General features: G+C 45.0%; 1 protein-coding gene across 4 annotated transcripts in view; it reads right to left on the bottom strand.

The window, feature by feature from the left end:
- The window catches only part of LOC140426962 (ras-GEF domain-containing family member 1C-like), a 159,288-nt gene that overhangs the window by 109,711 nt on the left and 21,696 nt on the right, over nt 1–27,881 (bottom strand). The window contains exons 1-3 of one of the 4 annotated variants that reach the window (XM_072512284.1): nt 15,562–16,274; nt 5,246–5,393; nt 2,191–2,373 (exon numbers count right to left, since the gene is read on the bottom strand). In XM_072512284.1, coding sequence (XP_072368385.1) covers nt 2,191–2,367 — 177 coding nt within the window. In that variant the 5' untranslated portion in view covers nt 2,368–2,373; nt 5,246–5,393; nt 15,562–16,274. Of the gene's footprint in view, nt 1–2,190; nt 2,374–5,245; nt 5,394–15,541; nt 16,275–27,881 lie in introns of those variants that run through there. The other 3 variants (XM_072512283.1, XM_072512281.1, XM_072512282.1) reach the window with 3 other exon arrangements.

Below are 27,881 nucleotides of genomic sequence, written 5' to 3'. Positions count from 1 at the left end.
GTGGAACAGGGGGAGTGAGCTGACCAACAGCCTCATCCTATGAGAATCGGATGAGGATGAGGGCCTCCCTGCTCTTCCGGGGATGCCGGAACCTTGCCACCGCCTGTCCTCCATCCACAGCCATACTCCTCTTCCTCCTCAGGTGAGGCTGCAAGTCACTCCTCCTCCAGCATGTCACCCTACTGCTGTGCCAGATTGTGGCGGGCATAGTAGACCACCACAAATTGGGAGACCCTGGGGGGTGTACTGCGGAGCACCACCACAGCAGTCCAGGCATCGGAACCCCATTTTGAGCAGTCTGATGCACTGCTCAATGACAGCATGGGTGGCAACATGGACCTCGTTATATCAGATCTCAGCCTCTTGTCTCCGCCCTCTGCACTGGCGTCATCAGCCAGGACCTCAGCAGGTACCCCTTATCCCTCAGGAGCCAGCCCGTCGTCCTGGGTTAGTCCTCAAAGACGCCGGGATCTCGGAGTGTCCCAGGATGTAGCTGTCAAGCATGCTCCCTGGGAACTGTGCACACACGTGCATGATCCGGAGATGGTGGTCGCACATAAGTTGAACATTTAGGGACTGAAACCCTTTCCTGTTAATGAAGGACACTCACTGATGCCCTGGTGCACGGAGGCAACATGCATGCCATCTATTAGCCCCTGGACCTGGGGCATCATGGTGATGGCGGAGAACCGCTCAGCCCAGGCACCATGGTGTGACTGTTCCAGCTCAAAGTTGATAAAGTCTGTGCCCGGGCATGCAGGGCATTCATGACCTTGCCCTTGCACTTGTGGGCTGTAGCTTGTGATATGCTGCACAAGTCTCCATGCTGGTCCCTGGAATGACCTGGTTGCGTAGACGATCAGGGCTGTGGTGACCTTCACAACCACTGGGAGCGGGTGTCCTCCTCCTCCATGGAGTGTCGAGCCCACAAGGACATGGCACAGGTGTCGCACTGTCTCTTTGTTGAGACGGAGTCTCCTGCGGCACATGCTTCCCATCATCTCCTCGAGTACCAACGATGCCTGTACACCTTGGGCTGTCGCTGGCGTCCCCCTCTGGGTTCCTCCTCGGCCTGATGGGTGGCCGGGTCTTCAGGGTGTGCAGTGGCCCGCTGCACATGGAATGCTGCCTCCAGCCTGTGTTGACGCTTCAACCTTCTCCGGCGTCGAACTAGCACTGTGAGGGCAGTTTTGCAGGACTGACATAAACCATGTCTGCAAGGAATTCGAGGAGGAGAGAAACCAATAACACTCGCCCATGGCCACAGAAGGAGCCCCTAAACCTCAGACCACTGCTGTGAACATCAGGGAGACTGTGCTCAGGAGCCCTCTCCTGATCCACAAACTTACCCTATGGTCGCAAGGATATCCTCAGCGCTGAAGTCCAGCCAGTGTTTGATTGCTGGCTGTTGCCTCTATGGTGCTGGCACTTCTAAAGTTCAGGCTGCTAAGTTGCACTGAAATGCGGTGCAATAACCATCGTGACACATGGCACACATACCCACGAGAAACCACTTAAAAGCTGCGGTACTCTCACAACTAACAAGGCCCATTCCTCATTAACAATAGTCTTCAGCTGTGAAGCTGAGGCTGCTCACAGTCACCTTCAGCATAGAACGATGAGCAAGGTTCTGTCCTGGAAGAGTTTGGTAGGAAAGACTGGCAGCAGCTATAGTTGACACTGTAATGGGCATCTCATGCCATTGTGCTGCATGGCTGAAATTGGAAATGGCTTCTCAACTCCTCAGTTCCCTTCGGCAACCATTGCGCCAGCTTGGAGTACTGAACAACACCCTTGTGATTTCTCGCTGGGGAGCCAGTTAATTCCCAGGAAGCTTTCACATTCGACTTCAACCGTACTAATAAGATGGAAATGAATGAAAATGGGGAGTAATGATTTGCTCACCATATTTGGCTGTGATGTTGGAACATGTCGGAACCCAGCGCGAATCTCGATTTTGGCCATTCCTACTATTTAACCAGCCTGACCAGATCCACGGCGGGCGCAACACAGTGGTTAAATCGTGCCAAGTGACATTGGGAAAACAGATTCAATGGTGCAGTGATTTTTAAGAGCAATCTTTTAAAGATTGCCGCTAATTCCTATGCAAGTACAGTCAGGAGAAAATGCATTACTTTTGTTAAAAATAGATCTTTTGCTGAATAAGCAATAAAAGTGGCAAACACTTACTTCAGGATAATAATCGACCGTAGGTAGGAGATGTTGGATCAGAGCCTCTAAAGATGCAGAGATTAGATTACCATCTTGAAATATCAGCCTTTCATGTTCAGTTTCTTTGGTTGGGTGAAGTTGATGGCTAAAGCCACTCGTATTAAACATACTTGTAGAAGTCAATGTTTGTGGCATGCCTTCCTGTGAGGACAGACAAAAAGATCAATGAGGGACAAGTGAGAATGCGGTATTGACATAACTGCCTTCAGGAAAACTCTCCATACAATGCCTAATTTTTCTCTCAGAAATTGTTGGTTCAAATTGTTCAAAGTGTTTTAATACCACACATTTGTAACAATGTTAATTTTCTCCTCCACAGCTCAGTTTTAAAACATTGGACTGGATTTTTCTTCGGCTGAGGAAGTGGGGACGGTTTCAATTTCACATTCCCAAGTGGCATGTTGGCTTCCTGAGGCGGTCCAGTCGCTGGCAATTTTGGAAGAGTCAACGGCTCCTACACACTTGCAAACTGCGCGAATGCAGGAGGTAACTAATTCCATCCCTAGAAGCCTTAAGAGTACACTCACAATCCTACCTGGATTTTCATTCCGGTGCATAGGGTGCTCTACTCATCAGGAGGCTGGCCATTCACGAAACTGGGGCAGCCTCCCAGCGGCAGTGTGGGCAGATATAGGAACTGGAGGTTCCAATCGTATTTGGAAAGCTTTGTTCTGAAAACAGCCACAACCTCAGCAGTGCCTGTTACCATAGTGGAAGGGGAGATGGGGTGATGCTCCCCTCCCTCAATGTCTGAAGGCCCTAACCCTTCTTATTAGCTTAATTTGTGGCTGCAACTGGGAAAGGAACCGTCCTTACTTACTCCCACCTACTCCAGAAGCTCCCACCTCTGATGCTGGGGCTGCCAATCAGTTCGTATTGATGTCCTCCCATTGAATCTCCAAATGGAGGAGCCCATCTGCCATCCAAAACTGGACAGCGGACACGCCCAACTAATTGGCCATCTTCTTGAAAATTACGCTGGGCAGCAGGCACTGGCGCAGTGCGAGTTCAGGACTTGGAAGTGCTCCCGACATCAGGGTCCTGACCCAAAAAAAAAAAATTCAGCCCATGGTTTCAGGTTGACTTGCAAACAAAAAAAAAATCATGGTTAGGAACAATCGCCTTCCTGTTCTTCCCACTGGATGTCAACAACATTACAACTATTCAAATGAAAAATGTGAGGGGACTTCGCTGATGCAACTTTAGCTTTTGTTTCTTTTCTGTCACATCAGGAATGTCAAATTATCAAGTTCCTAAAATATTTATTACCACACAAGATCAAAGCTTTTTGATTCTTTTTACATTTTAATATCTAGAGTCATGAACAGGCTTCCTGTGTGACAATTATCGGGTGATTTGGGTCCCACTGACCCCGGGGTCGTCGAGATTCCTGAGCGGGTCAAAAAAGAGGCTGTCCAACCTCGATCACACAGTGGCCGGCCAATGAGGAGAAATTATGCATCGGACATGTTCAATTGGGTGGTGATGATGGGCCAAATTGCTGCTCCTGTCTCTCCTATAATGTTGCATGTAGAGTCTGGCAACCCCTCCCTTAGTGTTGTTCCTCCTGCACTATGCATCCAACAATATTGGATATGTGATCTCCATTTTATTTTAGACCTTTTCCTGGCTGCTACCCTTGCATTTAAAGTGCCAATGCCTGTACCGTCAGCTCCTCCCCCTCCCATCTATGACTCTCAACCTGCAGTTTTCTGAACTCTCAGTTCTCTGTGCAAAATGGTTGCCCTTCCACCTGGTAACCTTACATCAATACAGCCACTTACACTGGCCAGGTGTCTGACGACAGGTGATCCCAGCTCACCACTTGCTTCATTCCCAATGGCGTATTTAATTACACTGAGCATCTAGAAAAATGTCTCTTTTACTGTCTGCTTAACAATCTTCATTGGCTTTCTGCCGGGTTCATACATGTTTGCTACTCCCGCTGCTTTCTTCCGCTGTTGGATCCCGCCATCGGGATTCTGATGTACCCGCTCCCACGTGATTCTATGCCCCCCTACCCCACCCCGAATCCTGCTTCAGCAGATTACATTAAATTCCGCCACAAATGCTTTCCCAAAATTTATTTCTGCAAATCTATTTTCCATCCTTCACCCAAGGAAAAACATTGGCTTCAGTTAAACAACTCAATGTGCAAACAATGCAACTCACTTTGTCACAGTGGCAGCAGAGTTTCAATCTTTCACAGGTCCCGAGAACCACATTCAGACTATGTCAATTAGAGAAAGAAAGCAGGCAGAAAACCGAGGTGGGGAAGAAGATTTCACAGAATCCTATTGGTCCACACTGGCCTTTATTCTGCAACCCAACTAACCCCATCAGCATATCCTCTTCCCTCAAATACATGTTTAACTTCCGCTCAAAGGCATCTTGCCTTGTGGTAGCAAGTTCCACTTTGTGGTAGCAACTTCTATATTCTCACCGCTCTTTGGTAATGAAGTTTCTTCTAAATTCCCGAAAAGATTACTGGTGACCATCTTATATTTATGGTCCCTAGTTTTGGTCCCTCCCAAAATGTTGTTAAAAGAATACTTTAGTCACACTGGTTGGAAAGTGGTAGCAGTTCTTGGTATGGAGAAGGGGGTGGTCCAGTGTCAAACATTTCTGCCGACCCTATAAATGTTGTGCCTTGACACTTGGTTCTGTAAAAAGTGATCACTTCCTTCTTGAGAAATCAGGCCAGACTACAAAAGGAAAATATTAATATTTCTAATCCTATTTTTTTTTTTTTTAAATAGCTCATGTATTATATCAAAAATAGAATTTAGTTTCAGTCTTTGAGATTTCTCCAAGAAGGCAGTTTCAGAGTCCCAAGACAAAATGTAGTCCAAAAAAAGGGACAGAATTAACGGAAAGCAATTTTGTACTGGATCTTTCTGCTTCTGAAATCTCTGTCCATCCCCATTTGCAAACCCAAACAAAGCGTCTACAAGTTATTCAACCTTGTTCGCAAAGATCCATATGGGTCAGCAATAACAGGTAAATTTCTTACCTGTGTGAAGACAGACAGGAGTACTTCTCTCACTACGCCAGCTACAGACAGCCATAACTATTGAATGTCTCCATTGGCAAGCTGTCAGGTACTGATACTTTCGGAGTTGGTACCGTCATTGGAGGTGTGGGTTGATGGTGCTTACTACCTGCAATGACAAGATCATTATATAGAAAGGCAGAAAGATTTGCATTTATATCATTGAAAGATAGCATGTTTACAGCACAAATGGAGGTCATTTTGCCAGTCATGTCCATGCTGGCAATCTGGAAGAGCAACCCCGCTTGTCCTACTCACATGCCTTTTCACCATAAACTTACAAAAACAATTGCATTGTGATAATTACGTAATTTTCTTTGAAATTCACAATTGAATCTGTCTCACCACACTCGAGGAAGTTCATTCCCGACCCTAACCATTCGTAGAAAAAAATATTTCCTCATATTGGCTTTGGTTCTTTTGCCATTCATCAGTGTCCTCTGGCTCAGCACCCTTCTGCCAATGGGAACACTTTCTCCAAATCTCCTCCATTCACACCCCCATTATTCACCACCACCAAACCTTCTCTCAACCTGCTCTCTCTCGAAGGAGAACTGTCCCTGCTTCTCCAATCTCGCCATGTAATTTAAATTCCTCATTCCTAGAAGCATTGTCGTAAATCTTTTCGGCATCCCGTCTAATGTCTTTACAGGGGCGGCATGGCGGCACAGTGGTTAGCACTGCTGTCTCACAGCTCCAGCGACCCGGGGTCAATTCCGGCCTCGGGTGACTGTGTGGAGTTTGCACTTCCTCCAGTTTCTGTCCACAGTCCAAAGATTACGTGGATTGGCCATATCTTTTTAATAAAACAGTAAAACATATATACAAGGCCAAACGGTGCAAACACTAATTTGTGTTGGAGAAACAGGGTACCTTCGTCTCAGTACCAACGTATGGGGAGGGGGGGTAGGATACTCTGAACAGTTCACAACAAAAAACAAACCGTACAAGCACTAAACTTTGCGCTGGAGAGATAAATTGCCTGTTTCGTGCCCAAAAGATTAAGTCCGGTTACTGTGTTTACAAGGATGGGGTGGAGGCTGGGCTTAAGTAGGGTGCCCTTTCCAAGGGTTGGTGCAGACTCGATGAGCTTAGTGGCCTCCTTCTGCACTGTCAATTCTATGATTCTTCCTAAAAGTGGTTTGCCCAGAATTGGACACAATGTTCAGTTGAGGCTGAAGCAGTTTTCAATACAGGTTCACTATAACTCACTTACTTTTTCCCCCTCCATGCCTCTGTTTAAAAATCCCAGGGCCCATGTGCCTTATGAACCACTTTTTCCAATCAACCTTGCAACCATCAACTATTTGTACGCATAAAACACCTGGTTCCTCTGCTTTTGCATTCCTTTAGATTGTATCCTCTGTTTTATATTGTTTTTCCTCCTCCCTACCTATTATGCATGACTGACATTTCTCCACATTGAATTTCAGCTGTTGCATGTTTGTGCATTCCACTAGACTGTCCATCACTATCCTCTTTACAGATCACAATGCTTCAAGTTTTGTGCCATCAGCACATTTTGAAATGGTCCCCTGCACACCCATGTCCAGGTCATGAATATAGATCAAGAAAAGTGTGCTCCTAATACCAACCCCTGGGAAACCCCACTATATACACAACTCTCCAATCTGAAAAACACCCATTCACCATTCATCTTTGTTTACTGAGGTTCAGCCAAATTTGTATCCATGTTGCCATTGTCCCCTTTACTCCACAGGCCTCAGCTTTGCTGATAAGCCTACCATGTGGAACGTTATCAAACACACTTGTGCCTTAGTCCTGCATTTATTTTCCTCTATCAAAATTATCCAACTCCCTTTTGAAAACTACAATTGAATCTTCCTCTACCATATACTCAAGTAGTACATTCCAGATCCTAACCATTTGCTGCGTTTAAAAAAAAATGTCCTCATGCCACCTCTGATCAGTCTGCCAATTTTTTAAAATTGGCTCCTGACCCTTCCACCAATGGGAACTTTTTCATGCTTTCTACTCTGTCCTGACCCCTTATGATTTGGAACACCCCTATCAAGTCTCCTCTAAATCTTCTCTATTCTCAAAGAGAACAGCTTCCACTGCTGCCTCAGAGCACCAGGGACCCGTGTTCAATTCCAGCCTTGGGTGACTGTGTGGAGTTTGCCTATTCTCCCCATGTCTGCGTGGGTTTCCTCTGGGTGCTCCGATTTCCTCCCACAGTCCAAAAATATGCAGGATAGTGGATTGGGCATGCTAAATTGTCCCTTAGTGTCCAAAAGGATGTGTAGCTTTGATTAAGGGGTTAATGGGATAGGGCGTGGAGTGAGTTTGGGTGAAGTACCCTTTCAGAAGATCGGTGACGATTCGATGAGTCGAATGGCCTCCTTCTACACTGTGGGGATTTTATGATTTGCCAATCTACCCTCAACCCCAGGATCATCCTTGTAAATCTTTTGTGCACACTCTCTAATGCCTCCATGTCTTTTTTTAAAACATGGTGCAAGAACTGGACATAATATTTCCAACCAAACATGTGGTTTTATAAACGTTCACCGTGACATCTTTGCTTTTGTGCTCTATGCTCTGTTTATAAAGCACAATATCCCATAGACCTAATAAATAACTTTCTCAACCTGCCCAGCTGCCATCTTCAATGATTTGTGTACATATAAATAACCCCAGGATCCTCTGCTCCTGCACCTCCTTCAGAACTGTATCATTTATTTTATATTGCACTTCCTCATTCTTCCCAGCAAATGTATTACTTTACACTTCTCTGCAGTAGACTTCACCAGTCACATGTCCGTTCATGAAAAGTTAAGTAATTTGGACAAACATAGGTTAACTAGAGCCAATATAGATTTGCTTAACTAACTTGATTGTGTTTTTTGATGAGGTAACATTTGACATTGTGTGCTTGGAGTTCCAAAGACATTTATTACGGTGCTACATAACAGGTTTGTCAGCAAAGCTAAAGCCCATGGAATGAATGCCCAAGGTGAAAAAAAATGGTTGGCGCTGTTCCTCATACTTGAATTTCACACACAGTAAAGATCATGGGCTGGATTCCCCGATTTTGCGGCTATGTCTGGAGGAAGCATCTGGTTTTACGACCAAAAGGTCGGCGGCGCCCCCGCACGATGCTCTGCCCAGTGGGACACTAGTAGCCGCGCCACATACGACGCAGAATGGCTGGGTCCGTGGCCGCGCATGAGCACGGTGGTGGCCTGTGGTGGCCGAGCCGTACAACATGGCGCTGGCTGCGCGTGAACCCAGCCTGCCAGATAATGCCCCCCGTAAACCCCCCCTCGCCACCCCCCACCAGTCCCCCCAGCCCCTGGCAGAATAGCTCCCCCCCCAATCAAATCTGTGGCGGCGCTGGACATAGTCCGCAGCCGCCATGCAAGGTCCCCAAAATTGTGAGGGCATGCGACCGATGCCGTTGGGAAGTCGGCCCGTCGGGGGCGGAGCATTGGGGAGGACCTCGGGTGATGCCTTGAAGCCGTCCCAACGCCCTGCGGCGTACTCCTAGATTATGCTGTTTTGGGGGGGGGGGGGTTCGAAAAATGGCACAGTGCCCGATTTCGGCGTAAAAATAGATTCTCCGGTCAATCGTCAAATGCGATTTTGGCGCGGCAATCGGAAAATCCCACCCCATGTCTGTGGTGCATCTAAATTGCACTGTGACTTTAATATCACGGTTTACTGGGCAGCAGTGATCCCCGTATTCCTATATGCTTCAGAGACTTGGACAATATACAACAAGCACCTCGAAGCACTAGAAAGGTACCACCAGTGGTGACTTTACAACATCCTCCAAATCCAGGGGCAAGAAAGCAGTGTCCTCTCCCAAGGCACATTACCCAGAATCGAGGCGCTAATCACTCCAAAACAGCTCCGTGATACATGTCATTTATACACCTGACACCAGGGGCGAAATTCTCCGGTATCGGCGCGATGTCCGCCGACCGGCGCCAAAAACGACGCAAATCAGTCCGGCATCGCGCCGCCCCAAAGGTGCGGAATCCTCTGCATCTTGGGGGGCCGAGCCCTAACCTTGCGGGGCTAGGCCCGCGCCGGACTGATTTCCGCCCCGCCAGCTGGCGGAAAAGGCCTTTGGTGCCCCGCCAGCTGGCGCGGAAATGACATTTCCGGGTGGCGCATGCGCGGGAGCGTAAGCGGCTGCTCACGGCATTCCCGCGCGCATGCGCAGTGGAGGGAGTCTCTTCCGCCTCCGCCATGGTGGAGACCGTGGTGAAGGCGGAAGGAAAAGAGTGCCCCCACGGCACAGGCTCGCCCGCGGATCGGTGGGGCCCGATCGCGGGCCAGGCCACCGTGGGGGCACCCCCCGGGGCCAGATCGCCCCGCGCCCCCCCAGGACCCCGGAGCCCACCTGCGCCGCCTTGTCCTGCCGGTAAGAGAGGTGGTTTAATCCATGCCGGCGGGACAGGCATTCTAGCAGCGGGACTTCGGCCCATCCGGGCTGGAGAATCGCCGGGGGGGAGGGGGGGGGGGGCCCGCCAACCGGCGCGGCGCGATTCCTGCCCCCGCCAAATTTCATAGATTTTACAGTGCAGAAGGAAGCCATTTGGCCCATCGAGTCTGCACCGGCTCTTGGAAAGAGCACCCTACCCAAGGTCCACACCTCCATCCTATCCCCATAACCCAGTAACCCCACCCAACACCAAGGGCAATTTTGGACACTAAGGGCAATTTATCATGGCCAATCCACCTAACCTGCACATCTTTGGGAGGAAACCGGAGCACCCGGAGGAAACCCACGCACACACGGGGAGGATGTGCAGACTCCGCACAGACAGTGACCCAAGCCGGAATCGAACCTGGGACCCTGGAGCTGTGAAGCAATTATGCTATCCACAATGCTACCGTGCTGCCCCGGTGCCGGAAAATTCGGCAACCGGCGGGGGCGGGATTCACGCCAGCCCCCGGTGATTCTCCGACCCGGCGGCGGGTCGGAGAATCTCACCCCAGATTTTCGACTCAGAATTCAAGTCACAGCAGGCGGCTCCCAGCTGGACAGTGGAAACACTTTAGGGATGTCCCCAAAGCATCCCTGAAGAGGTCAAACATACCAACTGATGCATGAAAGTCGCTGACTCCGGATGAAAAATGGAAAAGGCACATTCAGGAAGGCATCAAACACATATAGAGTCTTTGTCAGGTTTGTGCAGAGACAGAGTTGAAGTGTGAGAGGGAGCGTCCAAACCAATAATCCATCTGTCCTGCATGTGGCAGAATCTGCAGATCATCAGCAATATCAGAACTCATTGGAATAGAGTGGAAGCAAGTCATCCTCAATCCTGAGGGGCTGCTTAAATGGAAGAAGAGATTACTTCTTGTATATTTGTAAAATGTATGCCAGTGTAGCAATACGAATTAATAGGAAACGTGTCGATACTAACTTTGTTACAGATATAATAATAATCTTTATTGTCACAAGTAGGCTTACATTAACACTGCAGTGAAGTTACTGTGAAAACCCCCTGGTCGCCACATTCTGGCGCCTGTTCGGATACACAGGAGGGAGAATTCAGAATGTCAAAATGACCTAACAGCACATTTTTCGGGACTTGTGGGAGGAAACTGGAGCACCCGGAAGAAACCCCCACAGACACAAGGAGAACGTGCAGACTCCACACAGACAGTAACGCAAGCCGGGAATCGAACCTGGGATCCTGAGGCTGTGAAGCAACAGTGCTAACCACTGTGCTTTGGAGATTGGATTAAACATGGGGACTTGAAAAATGATTGAGAAAGTAATCTGGAATGTTTTGCATTGGCTGTTAAAATTAGAAAGCAAATCCATTCTTTCCCATTTAAAATCAAAGTTACCAGAAATCATTAAAATGAAAAGTTTAATAAAAGCAAGTGTAAATGTTGCTGCTTTATTTAAAAGAACTCCGTGAGGATTAATTAAACACAAGTAGCTACTTCACTGGACAGTTTCTTACTCATTGTACAAACTTTAGTACTTATCACAACATTGCGTCCCATCAATAATCCAAAACAACATACAAACGCATCCCCAACCCCTTCCCTCACCCAGTGGCTGCACACGTGACTGACTTACTGTGTGTGTGTACCCACGAGAGGGAGAGAGGGAGAGACAACAAATTAACATATTTGTTCCTTGTTTGAATTAAAGTCAGAAAATGCTAGAAATCAAGATGTTTGTGGTCCAGGCGAGAGGTCAGGAGAGGCGACTGGAGAAACTGCCGTTCAGAGTGGTTGGGGACAGTTTCAGGTACCTGGGTATCTAAGTGGCGAGGGATTGGGACAGGCTACATAAATTGAACTTGGCCCGGTTGGTGGATCAGATGAAGGAGGATTTCTGGAGCTGGGATGCGCTCCCGTTGTCTCTGGCGGGCAGAGTGCAGTTGGTAAAAATGACAGTCCTCCCGAGATTCCTATTCGTCTTCCAATGCCTCCCCATCTTCATCCCCCGGTCCTTTTTAATAATGTTTGATTATTCATGGAGTCACTGATTGTTAGTTAAATACCTCACTACACTTGGGGGCAATTTAAAAAAAAAAAACACAGAATAGGAAATGTGCTTGTAGGGAGTGCAGGTGGAGACATTGCTTTGTTTTAGTGCTGATGCTCCTTCCGTTTGCGTATAGTTCCCCACTGATTACACAGGATTAAAAGTGAAAACAGTGAAAAACTAGAATACGCTGAACTGTAAAATTGTCCAGTGGATTTGAAATGTTGCTGTACAACAATTGAAAGTCAGATGGTGGAACTATCAAAAACATATGAAAATGAATACTGGGGTTCTGCATCAAAATTAATTTCAATAATTTACTTTACTAGAACATAACATTTTTTGACACTCACACTTTTATTAATAGCTGAATCAGCAAACAATCATGAAGATCATTACTTAGTAATCCAGGTACCCCGGCACAAATTTAGACCTCCAGTTTATTGCAAAACCATTAATCTGTGATAAAATGTTACTTTCCACACGGGGTTGTGTGTGCCCTGGCAGCAGTGTAGTAGAACACATAGCTCAAGGGTAGCTTGGCACTGACCCTTATTTTGATTGCAGTGCATGAGGACAGACATCTCTGGACCAGAGACACAATGCTGTAGGACAAAATCTTCAGCGACCAGGTGGCACTGCTATAACAGGCATTATATTTGAGGCACGCTTCAGACTATTTTCAGCTAAAGTACTCAGACAAAATTCAGGAAATTCAAATCATGATTTCCCCATCTACTTCCCCCTAGGTCTATGTGGCCGACTTCTTACCAAAGGACTCAAATTAGATTCTGACCGAAACGGATATATCTGAAGAGCCATTTTTCTGTGAACATTGTCATTTTCCAGTACTGATATGTTTTACCTTAGTTAATCCAGAGTTCAATTTTTAAAAAAAATTCTCCTCATATAGCTGACTGACAAATCTGAATTCTCACCCAGTTGGGAAGGCAATATGGTTCATATCCTGAACTATGACTATAATTTAGGCCGCCTGAATCATAAAGCTGAAAGAGTAATTTGAGAAAAAGAAGATTTTGAAACTGAAAATATCTGATTGAGAATCCTGATGCAGAACCATTTAGCATGTTCCCTGCCCCAAATTCGAATTCTGAAACAAAGGTTTTTCAAATTAACCGCCCCCCCCAAACCTCAAATGAGACAAAGCCATCAGAAAATCCACAAATAAACACATTGCACATTCAGTGCTTTCAAGTTAATTGTGGATTGAAAATGTATTTTCACCAAGTTTTTTAAAGTGCAATTTTTATAGTGAAGGTTTTCTTTGCTGAATCCTTTCAATAATATTATGGAAAATTGTAGTAAATTGAAATCACTTTACAGGTGGCAATACAATAATGTGGTGAATTGCTCATGCCCTCAGTCACTCTAAATATTTTTTCCCTTTGGCCATATTTGCAGAGAGCATACAAGTACTTTTGTTTAATCAAATTATAATGAATTGCTGGTCATATTTAATGGATTCTTTTTCTTTTCATGTTATATCCATTCCAGGGTCCAATGAGACAGCACTCTCTCAAGATGGGTGCATATCTTTTCACACTAGTCAGGCACCTCAAAAGGATTGAGAAATTAACTCAGATAACACAGGTAGCGGCAGCCACTAAATAGTCAGACGTGGCTTCAGCTATTGCAGGGACATCCTATGACCCCGTATCCAGTGGCTCCAAACTGCGACCACCTCATGCCTCAGGTATGTAAAAGCCAACTACAACTTAGTCATCATAATTGCTCCTCTCACTGCTCCTCTCACTTGGAGTACATGAGTCAAGAACTAGGACAATCAAACTACGTAGCATCAGCAAGGGGATTTTTGTGTGTAAAATTTAGATAGTATTAGAATTATAAATATTAATCTTGTTATTCCTCCACTGTATGGTGGTGCAGGTTAATCAGATAAAATTGAATTCTGTGATCATTTGGTTGAAACAGGTCTTTCATTTCAAGAAAAAATACAAGGATACTCCCTGATGGAAAGGTGTAGAGTTTGTAGTTAGTTAGGATGTGAGGGTTTCATTTAAATATTTTACTCCCAGAAGTATTTAGTTAATAACACATGAGAAGGTGTATAGTTCCAGCGCAATGTTTACAGAGGGTTGCCTGGCAAAGTGATAAAATCCAGGTAAACATGTTCCTCCAGGTGGAGAAAAAAATGTCAAAGTGTTGAAATCATCAAGTTGACCTATTTTAAAATACAATGCGAATGAAACTGGCAAATTGTCCTCTTGTAGGTGCACATCAGAAAATGACTTGGTTCCGGTCAGCCATTTGAAAATGGGAACTATCATCAAATCTCCCATTGAACAACTCCTCACTATACAATTCACAATATTTACAGTTAAATTATTTCTTCCACTGTAGTATTGTTAACATGATCATTCACATAATTTAAATACTAAAAGTAAAGATTTGTTATAACTAATGCAATAATATTTAACTGAACCATGCAATTTACTCCATTAGAATCTCCTTTATATACTGCAATGAGTAAAATATTATACTGGAGTGAAACAACTTCACTGCATAGTGCCAAGAGGTAACCCACAGATTTGGAATAAAGTCAGAGGAAGAACATGCTGAATATTATCCTGCAATTCCTACCGAGCATTTTAAATGAATGACAATAGGGTATAATTCAACTTCAGTTGACTGTTGACCACAGCACACAGGTTTGGCTAATACAATAAACTGCTTTCACTTGCAATCCTCAAAATGTGGAATGTCTGCGTCTTAAGAGGTTGTTGTTTGAGTAAATTCAATTGCAAATTCCAGCACCCTTTGACCTAAATCTCCATAGTGACCATTGACTACTTTTCTTTATGTCAGTAAAGTTTTCATCCTTATTATAGCTGGGCGCGTTTCTCCCTTAAGGATTTCAGGATTTCAGCAGTGTGATTATTTTGTTATTCTATTGGAGAGATGGATATATGTGTGTTCAGTTGAAAAAGTATTACATTGACATACAAATGCCTTGCAGTTGAACAGTCCTGTCCCTCCCCCCCCCCCCCCCCTTTGCATATGGTTGTAAAGAATACGCTGATCTGAACGAATCACTAAAGGGGGGGACATTTTTTGGGGTTTCAACCTAAAACAAGTTATTCCAATCTAGCAGTACAACTCGAGGATCAAAGATATCACTTTGATGAATAAAGCAGCAGATCCATGTTAGTTGCTCTGGTCTATTCATTGTATCCTTTTTCTTACTTCGAACATAGGAAGTTACATTGATTAAAGCTGGAAATCAAGGCTTGAATGGATGCATTGCTAAAGGACCATTATCCGGAAGTGGATGGGGAGTAGGAACAGTAAGCAGGTTGACATCTTCGGATGCATTTGCTGCATCGGAAATTTCCTGTTCCAACATGGGTCAATGGAATAAGAGCAAATCCCAACAAAAAGCAAAACGAGCATGAAGCATTTGTATCTGTACAAGGGGAGGAAAGGGACGCAAAACCCTCAAATAAAAAACTTAAGAGCTAACAGGAAGAGGTCTCTGCATGAATTTACTGGAAACTTGCAGTTAATATTAAAATGAGCATTCCGACTACCAACAATGGCATCCCACAGTTCCAGTTCTTGTTGGAACTCTGACAAAATTTCTTCCTCTTAATAATTTACATTTCACATACTCTGCAACAAACAGTACAATGCAAGCAGCTGCGATGACTTAGCTATTCTGTGCTTAAAACTCGCCCTTATCACGGTCATGTCAATTATGAAAGGAAGTTAATAAAGTCGGCTTTAACTGTTACCTGTAGTCAACACATCTTACCGATTGCTCTTCCGTGAACAGAACGATCCAGCTCCAAGTTCAGTTTTCAGTTTTCACCGATTCGGGACTCCCGCTGTTTTAGTGCTCAAGGTCCTATTTTCCATTCATCTTTGGAGTACAAGATTCGTCACCTTGCTGTTGCACAACTAGCACTTTAAATACATCCTCCCAATACTCCAGCTATGCCTAAAATGGCTCACTAATACAATGGAGGTAGAAGCAGCTCAGATTTGCGGAAGCAGCAAACACACACCTCCAGGGGACAGCTCGGCTGTGTGAGCAGCGAGACAGATCTGTGAAACAGGATACCGCGAGGGAGGGTTAAACTCGGGGTTGGTCTTCAAGTCTGTGCACACAGCCTCTGGAGCAGAAACATTCACATGTGGGTGCTGAAAGGAGAACCAACCGCTCCGGAGCTGACAAAGAGATCGCGCCCCTGAATATGTCAGTCCATGGAGCTTCTGACTGTATTTTGAAGGCAGGTGCAATTTATTCCATACCAAGATCGGCTGGGAATCCACATCAGACTTTCTCCCAGTGTCTGCTGTACTACTGAAGCATGCATTCAAATTAGCCTGTGCCTTAAGGGCAAATGTTGTTTCACAATGGCTGTCTCTCTCTCTCTCTCACACACACAACCGGCACAAATACAGAGGCAAAGGCAGTTGGAAACAGATTATACCACAGCACTACTTTCAATGGCTGGGATAGCCTAGTGTAACAGATGAAATCAGGAGCTGCCCACAAAATGGGATCTGATTTTCTATGCTAAAGCCAGCACTTGTTATGAATAAATCAATATTTCAGTTGCTTTAACACCTTTGAATCATAGAATTTACAGTGCAGCAGTATGGGAGACATCCAGCACAATCGTGCCGTGAAGTGAAAATGAGTGGATTTTGCAGATCATTTCGTGAACTCCAACATAGTTTACTTGCACTCCCCCCGGAAACATTTGGGAATTTTATTTAAAACAGACAGGAATATGTATGTTATTGGAGTATTCACCCAGAGCAGGTGACCTAAATACAAATCTGTAAATAAATCACGTGTGGATATGTTTGATTTAAAGTTTAACACTGCTATTTCCTCTAGGCAGCTGCACATTCTCAAATCTCATTACGAGAAACATAATCAGATGACTGATTTCACTCAGCTCAGAACCCATTAAACAATTACTTCAGAGTTTAAACTAAATATCAGTACCTTTGTTTAGGTAGTCATGACTCAAAATAGGAACCTAGACTCAAAATAGGAACCTAGCTTTATGACAACGATCCTGAAACTAATCAAATGCTGCGTTGGATGTTACTAATGCGGACTATCACAATATATTAATTGTAATAATCTATAATTACAATGACAAGTATAAGGAAAAGGTATATTTCTCAGCTTTGTTTTTCTTATTTAATATAATTTATCTTAATAAGAGAAAAACTTTTAAAACACCTATCTCCACGGCAATATTTGGGGCGGGATTCTCCACTCCCGCGGCGGAGTGCCCACACCGTCGTGAACGCCGTTGAGGTTTACGACGGAGCGAAACGGCCCCTATCCCGACCGATTCAGGGCCCGATAATGGGCTAGGAGCAGGGCCGCGTCATTTACACGCGCCAGGCCTTGTCGCCGCATAAAGGCGGCGCCGCATACAGGCGGCGCCGCATACAGGCGGCGCCGCATACATGCGCGGCCGGCGCCGCATAACTGGCGTGACCCGCGCATGCGTGGATGCCGTCCTCTCCGAGTCCGCCCCGCAAGAAGATGGCAGACGGATCTTGCGGGGCTGCGGAAGAAAGGAGGCCGCGAGGTTTGCTAGTGTCACACGGGAGGGTTTAAACTAGTATGGCAGGGGAGTGGGCACGGGAGCAATAGGTCAGAAGGTGAGAGCATTGAGGGAGAACTAGGGAATAGGGACAGTGTGGCTCTGAGGCAGAGCAGACGGGGAGAAGTTGCTGAACACAGCGGGTCTGGTGGCCTGAAGTGCATATGTTTTAATGCAAGGAGCATTACGGGTAAGGCAGATGAACTTAGAGCTTGGATTACTACTGGGAACTATGATGTTGTTGCCATTACAGAGACCTGGTTGAGGGAAGGGCAGGATTGGCAGCTAAACGTTCCAGGATTTAGATGTTTCAGGCGGGATAGAGGGGGATGTAAAAGGGGAGGCGGAGTTGCGCTACTTGTTCGGGAGAATATCACAGCTATACTGCGAGAGGACACCTCAGAGGGCAGTGAGGCTATATGGGTAGAGATCAGGAATAAGAAGGGTGCAGTCACAATGTTGGGGGTATACTACAGGCCTCCCAACAGCCAGCGGGAGATAGAGGAGCAGATAGGTAGACAGATTTTGGAAAAGAGTAAAAACAACAGGGTTGTGGTGATGGGAGACTTCAACTTCCCCAATATTGACTGGGACTCACTTAGTGCCAGGGGCTTAGACGGGGCGGAGTTTGTAAGGAGCATCCAGGAGGGCTTCTTAAAACAATATGTAAACAGTCCAACTAGGGAAGGGGCGGTACTGGACCTGGTATTGGGGAATGAACACGGCCAGGTGGTAGATGTTTCAGTAGGGGAGCATTTCGGTAACAGTGACCACAATTCAGTAAGTTTTAAAGTACTGGTGGACAAGGATAAAAGTGGTCCGAGGATGAATGTGCTAAATTGGGGAAGGCTAATTATAACAATATTAGGCGGGAACTGAAGAACATAGATTGGGGGCGGATGTTTGAGGGCAAATCAACATCTGACATGTGGGAGGCTTTCAAGTGTCAGTTGAAAGGAATACAGGACAGGCATGTTCCTGTGAGGAAGAAAGATAAATACGGCAATTTTCGGGAACCTTGGATGACGAGTGATATTGTAGGCCTCGTCAAAAAGAAAAAGGAGGCATTTGTCAGGGCTAAAAGGCTGGGAACAGACGAAACCTGTGTGGCATATAAGGAAAGTAGGAAGGAACTTAAGCAAGGAGTCAGGAGGGCTAGAAGGGGTCATGAAAAGTCATTGGCAAAGAGGGTTAAGGAAAATCCCAAGGCTTTTTACACGTACATAAAAAGCAAGAGGGTAGCCAGGGAAAGGGTTGGCCCACTGAAGGATAGGCAAGGGAATCTATGTGTGGAGCCAGAGGAAATGGGCGAGGTACTAAATGAATACTTTGCATCAGTATTCACCAAAGAGAAGGAATTGGTAGATGTTGAGTCTGGAGAAGGGGGTGTAGATAGCCTGGGTCACATTGTGATCCAAAAAGACGAGGTGTTGGGTGTCTTAAAAAATATTAAGGTAGATAAGTCCCCAGGGCCGGATGGGATCTACCCCAGAATACTGAAGGAGGCTGGAGAGGAAATTGCTGAGGCCTTGACAGAAATCTTTGGATCCTCGCTGTCTTCAGGGGATGTCCCGGAGGACTGGAGAATAGCCAATGTTGTTCCTCTGTTTAAGAAGGGTAGCAAGGATAATCCCAGGAACTACAGGCCGGTGAGCCTTACTTCAGTGGTAGGGAAATTACTGGAGAGAATTCTTCGAGACAGGATCTACTCCCATTTGGAAGCAAATGGACGTATTAGTGAGAGGCAGCACGGTTTTGTGAAGGGGAGGTCGTGTCTCACTAACTTGATAGAGTTTTTCGAGGAGGTCACTAAGATGATTGATGCAGGTAGGGCAGTAGATGTTGTCTATATGGACTTCAGTAAGGCCTTTGATAAGGTCCCTCATGGTAGACTAGTACAAAAGGTGAAGTCACACGGGATCAGGGGTGAACTGGCAAGGTGGATACTGAACTGGCTAGGCCATAGAAGGCAGAGGGTAGCAATGGAGGGATGCTTTTCTAATTGGAGGGCTGTGACCAGTGGCGTTCCACAGGGATCAGTGCTGGGACCTTTGCTCTTTGTAGTATATATAAATGATTTGGAGGAAAATGTAACTGGTCTGATTAGTAAGTTTGCAGACGACACAAAGGTTGGTGGAATTGCGGATAGCGATGAGGACTGTCTGAGGATACAGCAGGATTTAGATTGTCTGGAGACTTGGGCGGAGAGATGGCAGATGGAGTTTAATCCGGACAAATGTGAGGTAATGCATTTTGGAAGGGCTAATGCAGGTAGGGAATATACAGTGAATGGTAGAACCCTCAAGAGTATTGAAAGTCAAAGAGATCTAGGAGTACAGGTCCACAGGTCATTGAAAGGGGCAACACAGGTGGAGAAGGTAGTCAAGAAGGCATACGGCATGCTTGCCTTCATTGGCCGGGGCATTGAGTATAAGAATTGGCAAGTCATGTTGCAGCTGTATAGAACCTTAGTTAGGCCACACTTGGAGTATAGTGTTCAATTCTGGTCGCCACACTACCAGAAGGATGTGGAGGCTTTAGAGAGGGTGCAGAAGAGATTTACCAGAATGTTGCCTGGTATGGAGGGCATAGGCTATGAGGAGCGATTGAATAAACTCGGTTTGTTCTCACTGGAACGAAGGAGGTTGAGGGGCGACCTGATAGAGGTATACAAAATTATGAGGGGCATAGACAGAGTGGATAGTCAGAGGCTTTTCCCCAGGGTAGAGGGGTCAATTACTAGGGGGCATAGGTTTAAGGTGAGAGGGGCAAAGTTTAGAGTAGATGTACGAGGCAAGTTTTTTACGCAGAGGGTAGTGGGTGCCTGGAACTCACTCCCGGAGGAGGTAGTGGAAGCAGGGACGATAGGGACATTTAAGGGGCATCTTGACAAATATATGAATAGGATGGGAATAGAAGGATACGGACCCAGGAAGTGTAGAAGATTGTAGTTTAGTCGGGCAGTATGGTCGGCACGGGCTTGGAGGGCCGAAGGGCCTGTTCCTGTGCTGTACATTTCTTTGTCTTTGTTGTTCTTTGAGGTCCTCCTTCAGAGAGGACGGCCCGACGATCGGTGGGCACCGATCGCGGGCCACCCCACATTTGAAGTACCCCCCCCCCCCCCCCCCCTCCCCGGAGAATCACCATTTTGGGTGTCTCAGGCGATTCTCCGGCCTGCGGCCTGCGGAACTCGACGGGGCCATTCCCGCCGCTTGGGAGAATCGCGGGAGGGCGTCGGACCGGCGTCGCGGGAAATTTTGGCGGCCCAGGCGATTCTCCCAAACGGCGCGGGAGTGGAGAATCGCGCCCTTGGCTCCTGTAACAATCTTAAAACATTTAAAGAATTGAAATCTGACAATAGTAACTTATACACGCTGACTCTAGCAATGAGTTGGATAGTCGTTAGCTCAGTGTGTTATTGTGGACTGCGGTATTATCCTGCAGACCTGCATAATGCTTTATAGTTAGTATCTGATCGCCAAGAGTTTTAATTAGAGGCAACAGAGAGCATTGAAGAATATAAACAGAAAGTGCTGGAAACAACAGATCAATCAGCATTTGTGCAACGAACAGTTGTGTTTTTATACATAGAACGATACAGCGCAGTACAGGCCCTTCGGCCCACGATGTTGCACCGAAACAAAAGCCATCTAACCTACACTATGCCATTATCATCCATATGCTTATCCAATAAACATTTAAATGCCCTCAATGTTGGCGAGTTCACTACTGTTGCAGGTAGGGCATTCCACGGCCTCACCACTCTTTGCGTAAAGAACCTACCTCTGACCTCTGTCCTATATCTATTCCCCCTCAGTTTAAAGCTATGTCCCCTCGTGCCAGCTATTTCCATCCGCGGGAGAGGCTCTCACTGTCCACCCTATCTAACCCCCTGATCATTTTGTATGCCTCTATTAAGTCTCCTCTTAACCTTCTTCTCTCCAACGAAAACAACCTCAAGTCCATCAGCCTTTCCTCATAAGATTTTCCCTCCATACCAGGCAACATCCTGGTAAATCTCCTCTGCACCCGCTCCAAAGCCTCCACGTCCTTCCTATAATGCGGTGACCAGAACTGTACGCAATACTCCAAATGCGGCCGTACCAGAGTTTGTACTCCGGAAAATGACCTATACACAAAACTTAACTTCTCTGGTCTTTGCATATAATCACTGCACATATTGAAGCTACTATAAGGAGCTTTAACAAAAATGCAGGCATCTCTATTCCTTCGTGTAATGCCCTTAAGCAATCCCTGTTCTTCTGCTGGGGTTTTGTTCTCCCGAGCTGAACTCGGGGATAATCACCTTTAATTATTCTTGAAGCTTATCTACCTTATTTTTGATTACATCCTGTCAGAAAAATAAGATCTGGGTGACAGAGACGTATGCAGAGGAACATACAGAAACTACAAATTATAAATCCAATATGAAGCTATGAATATTAATAGGATTGAGTTAGCAGTTCTCTTAACAGCTTGGCACTTGGGATATTTTACAAGTAATATTTAGTAAGTGCAATTGTAACACAATACGCCCATTCACTGGCTTTCCATTATCAACCATGAGATATTTCAATCTGCCAAAATGTTCAGATGTTTACTCGCCATGGGTATTAGAATGCCATTACTAAGTGACAAATGGAAACATACCTTTTCACAAAATTAAATATAATGTTTCAAAATTATTTAATATATTTGAGACGGAGTAATCAATTTTATGAAGTATGATCCTGAATCTGAAATTCTACACTATGATGTAAAAGCTCATTAGCATGCACTGCAGTAAAGCTGAATGCTTTATACTCATTATCAGGTATTACCATCGCCTGCTATTAAATAGCTGCCATTTAATAATATGTCACTAGCTTGAATAAAATGCCCTGGTTAGACATATAGTGTTAACAGGGTCTGCCAAACTACTTACATGATTAATTTTGTGCTTTCAGTATCAATATGTTTAGTAACTTAATATTTAATGACTAAATCAACTGTTCCCATTTATGCACAACTTTTAGCACAGTTTTGTCATATTTCTAATTCAATATTTGGTCTATTCTGAAGGATTATATACTTACAGTGTCAATGTAGTGTGCCTTTATATTTGCAGTTCCATTCGTTTCACTGAGTGCAAAGTGGAAAGAATGTGTTCCCCTCTCACTTCTGTCATATGTGAAATCACTTAGTACTTTGAAAAAAGGCCATTACTGGTGATTCCTGTTTGTTTAGTGGTAGGGTTGTCATACAGTTATGACCTGAACTCATCAATCCAACTGCAATCACAACCTAGCCATTGTTTATCATTTGTACAGTATTTACTGACCTATTTGAAAAGGAGCTGAAAGCCAAACCGCAGATTCTGCTTGGACAAATGTCAGCAGTAAGCTGAAAATTACCCCTGTAGCTCAGGTCAGATGCATACGTTTTGACTGTGCACCGTTTCTATTTTATTTTTACCAACTCACCGGAATTCCTCCATCCATCTTTCCCTGGAAAACAATCACAACTCAACTTCTAATCATATTTCCAATCAAATCAACTATTCGCTCCACAAAGAAGTCAAAGCATCAGCACAATATTGAATTGTCGAGAAGTTGTATCCTTAAAGTGAATAAAAATCAACGGATAGGAAGATACAGAGCTAAGGAGTGAGTAAGATAACAGAATTTGTTCAGGGTACTACAACAAAGAACTGGTACAGACACGATTGGCAGAGTACCCTCTCTTTGTGCTTTGAGATATTACTATAGAACCAATATTTTCTCTATTTAGCAGCATTTATAAACAACTGATAATATTTGATTTATCCAACAAGAATACATCCCTCCTGCAGACTGGCTGTCGGACATATCAGAATTTCTCCAAATGGAGAAAATCAAATTCACCATCCGTGGGTCGGAAGAGGGCTTCCACAAAACATGGGAGCCATTCACCCGACTGTTCCGAGACCTGTTTGTGGCCAGCACATAAATAAATAAATAGTCAGTGGCCAGAGAGAAACAGCCAGGACAAGATAGAAAAATGAAAACGAGGGAGGACCGGGCTGGAGAGGGGGAGCAAGGTGAGGTAGCAAAACCCAGCAAAAAAAAAAATGGGGAGCAGCAGTGAAAAAGGGGGGAAGGGAGGGAGGGTCAAGGAGAGGGGAGCTGGAGGGGGGGGGGTTAGAGAGGATTGTATGCTGAGCCAGATGGCGACAAACTGTAAACAGAGAAACATAAGAAGAAACTGTACAGTAAATGAAAACAAACGGTAACGTACATTATTTTGACAGTGCCAATTAAATTTTTTTTTAAAGAATAATCCCTCCTATATTCAAACTTTCTGCAGAAATTCGTCTTTAAATTGAATTGAAGAAAGGGGTTATGGAACAGTTGTTGCTTTGTTGCTTTTTGGCATTCCACAATGTTAGGGTTGAAGCAGACTTGATCTGGACATTCATATCTATTCAATGTGACTTAGCCTCAGGGTTCTGATTTTTTTGCTTAATGGGCCACTTAGCTGTCCACACGGGCGACATAAACAGACATTGAGTTTGTGGAGTACTTTAGACCATAAAGCATTCAGTTGTTTTGAAAATGCAAGGACACAATCTTAGAACATGAACTTAACCAGTTAAATGTGAAAACACAAATAAATCTTCGACACACTGGATTGAGAGGGTGTGGAATACACCCCGCTAATGATGCAGAATTGATGAAGGTGTGGAAAAGGAACATAAATAGTTGGGAAGCAATGGTATTTAGGCACATGGAAAAGGATTAAAGCATAGAGCTGCCATGGCTCACAAAATGAGGGACCAAATGACTTACTTACTCTACCTTTTCTAAAATCCCTCAAGAGTATTCAATGTTGCTAAGTACACCTTGGGGTCAATATTAACCCCAACAAACTCACCAGAAATTGAGTGGATGGGCAGCTAAAATCAAATGGGTCACTTATCCACTGATGATCTGAAATGATTCCTACATCTTCAATTTTGAACCATTCGCTTGAATAAGAGACCAATGTCATAATATACACCAGTATATCATGGTGCAGATACACACACACTGATGGACACACAGCAGGACCAATCAACACACACAACACCACAGCCAATCACCAGTTAGAGCACACACACTATAAAGGCAGGGGGCATCAGAGTTCCCATTCATTCGAGCTGCAGCCTCCTAGTAGGACAGAGCTCACAGCCTGCAGCACAGATCTTCACCATGTGCTGAGTGCATAGACTGGTTAGGACAAGGCATAGGTCTTTAGTTCAATCTAATATCGTGTTAACCCACAGTGAAAGTATGTTCAACAGTTTCTGACTTAATAAAATAGTGTTGCACTATTTTAAGTGTTGGTGGCCTGCGTGTGTTCCATGGATCCAGAGCACCCAACACATCAACCAAGACACACAACTGCAGTTGTGGGGTTCTTTTTAAAACATGCATTTTGGACCCCATGACATAATTGGTCCCAACCATAATTTTATCTCTGACACAAGAAGTGGAAGTTTCCCACTACCTAAAGTCAAATTAGTTTATAGAAGCAACAAGAGAACACGCCATACTAGACTTAGTGGTGGGTGACAAGCTAGATTTAATTAATAACCTGATGGTAAGGGAAAATCTTGTAAATAGTAATCATTATATTTAAATCTGAAATTAAGTTCAAGAGGGAGTCACAAAGCAAGGTTTTAAATTTAAGTAAATCAAATTTCAAAGGGATGAGAAATGAATTGATTGCAGTAAAACAGGTTGAGCTATTCATGGGTCAATTCACAGGCAAGCAGTGGGAAGCAGTCAAAGAAATACTTGGTCCACTCCAAACCAGTAAATAGTGTTAGAGTCAAAGGCTGCATAGTTAAGCATTCATAATCTACAAATGAGGTAAGAGAGAGAATCAAACAAAAAGAAAAGCTTACATGAAAGCAAGGAAAACAAAATCTATTAGACACAGAGCTATAAAGTGAATAAAAAGAACACAGTAAAAGTAATAGGTGCAAAAAAGAAATATAAGAAACAGTTTGCAAGAGTTAAGAAAGCTAATGGCAATGTGATTGACTCTTAACTGCCTTTGAAATGACCTAACAAGCCACTCAGTTATATCAAACCACTATAGAAAAGTTAAAAAGGAATAAACCTGGACGGACCATCTAGTATCAATCTAGGCACCGGAAATGACAGGGACACACCCTACCCAATCAAAGTCCTCCCTACTAATAGCGGTTGAATAAACTCGGTTTGTTCTCACTGGAACAACGGAGGTTGAGGGGCGACCTGATAGAGGTCTACAAAATTATGAGGGGCATAGACAGAGTGGATAGTCAGAGGTTTTTCCCCGGGGCAGAGGGGTCAATTACTAGGGGGCATAGGTTTAAGGTGCGAGGGGCAATGTTTAGAGGAGATGTACGAGGCATGTTTTTTACACAGAGGGTAGTGGGTGCCTGGAACTCGCTGCCGGAGGAGGTGGTGGAAGCAGGGACGATAGTGACATTTATGGGGCATCTTGACAAATACATGAATAGGATGGGAAATAGAGGGATACGGACCCAGGAAGTGTAGAAGATTGTAGTTTAGTCGGGCAGCATGGTCGGCACGGGGTTGGAGGGCCGAAAGGCCTGTTTCTGTGTTGTACTTTTCCTTGTTCTTTGTTCTTTGTAATATCTGGGGGCTTGTGTCAAAATTGTGAGAGCTGCCCCACAGACTAGTCTTGTGACAGCCAGACCTAATCAGTCTCACTGAATCATGCCTTACAGCCAAGGTCCCAAACTCCTCCATCACAGTTCCTGGGTATATCCTGTCTCATTGGCAGGACAGATCCACCAGAGGTGATGACACAGTGGTATACAATCAGGAGGGAGTTGCTCTGGGAGTACATGACTCTGGGTCCCCTGAAGCCTCATGCATCAAGTCAAAAATGGGCAAGTAACCCTCCTGCTGATTACCACCTACCACCCTCCTTCAGCTGATGAGCCAGTGTTGCTTCATGCTAAATACCAACTGGAGGAAGCACTGAGGGTAGCAAGATACTCTGGGTGGGGAGGGCTACAATGCGCATTACCAAGAGTCACTTGGTAGCACCACTACTGACTGAGCAGGCCAAGCACTGTAGGACAGTGCGGAAGGTTATCAAAAAATGCAGCAGGATCTTGATCAGCTGGGAAGTGGGCCAGGAAATGGCAAATGGAGTTCAATACAGATAAGTGTGAGGTGTTGCATTTTGGAAAGTCAAATTAAGGTAGTGTTTTCACATTGAATGGTGGGACCTTGGAATAGAGGGACCTTGGAGTTCAGGTACACAGTTCTCTAAAGGTGCAGTCACAGGTAGATAGGCCAGGGAAGAAGGCTTTTAGCATGCTGGCCTTCATCAGTCAGGGCATTGAGTAGAGAAGTTGGGAAGTTATGCTGCAATTGTACAGGACGTTGGTGAGGCCGCACCTGGAGTATTGTGTTCAGTTTTGGTCATCTTGCTATAGGAAAGATGTTATTAAACTGGAGAGAGAGTGCGGAAGAGATTTACAAGGATGTTGCCAGGACTCAAGGGGCTGAGTTATACGGAGAGATTGGACAGGCTAGGACATTTTTCTTTGGAGCGTGGGAGACTGAGGGGTGCTCTTATTGAGGTGTATAAGATCATGAGAGGCATGGATAAAGTGAATGCACTCAGTCTTTTTCCCAGGGTTGGGGAATCAAGAACTAGAGGGAATAGGTTTAAGTTAAGAAGGAAAGGAATTAATGGGAACCTGAGGAGCAACCTTTTACACAGGGGGTGGTATGTATGTGGAATCAGCTGGCAGAGGAAGTGGTCAAGGCAGGGACATTGATAACATTTAAATGGCATTTGGACAGGTACATGGATCGGAAAGATTTAGAGGGATATGGGCCAAATGCAGGCAAATGGGTTAGCTTAGATGGGCTTTTCATTTGGCATGGACCAGTTTAGGCCAAAGGCCCTGTTTTCGTGTTGTATGTTCTATGATACCTTTGGACGGTGGTGATGGAACCAACAAGAGGAAAAAATCTGCCTGATCTTCACTTCACCAATCTACTTTCACAGTTGCAGTTTTCTATAACAGTATTGATTGGAGTGACCACCACACAGTCCTTGTGCAGATTAAGTCTCATCCTCACACATCCTCCACTGTGTTGTGTGGCATTACCATCATCCTAAATGGGATAAATTCTGCACTTTCTGTGGACAGGATATACCTGAGCGGTTTTCCACATTGGCACCTATAGAGCAATAACCTACTCACCAGTGCTCAGTTTGGGTTCTGTGAGGATTTCTCAGTTCCCACAGAAAAACAGAGTTTAATTTTGGGCACATATAGCATGGTGTTTCTCGGTGCCTGCCGCATCAAGAATGACCCCGCTATCAAACGGGGCTCAGTTGTTTGGCTTCAGTTGGAAACGCCCCGCCGAGGACACACTTAGCTAATTTTTAAATGCTGCCATTTTTAAATGCCACCCCGATCTCTCGACCCTCCTCAGATACCCTACAGCAGCCTCTGGAT

The sequence above is a fragment of the Scyliorhinus torazame genome, chromosome 7 (genome assembly GCF_047496885.1).
Source record: "Scyliorhinus torazame isolate Kashiwa2021f chromosome 7, sScyTor2.1, whole genome shotgun sequence".
NCBI lineage: Eukaryota > Metazoa > Chordata > Chondrichthyes > Carcharhiniformes > Scyliorhinidae > Scyliorhinus > Scyliorhinus torazame.
This window is presented reverse-complemented; position numbering and strand designations above follow the sequence as displayed.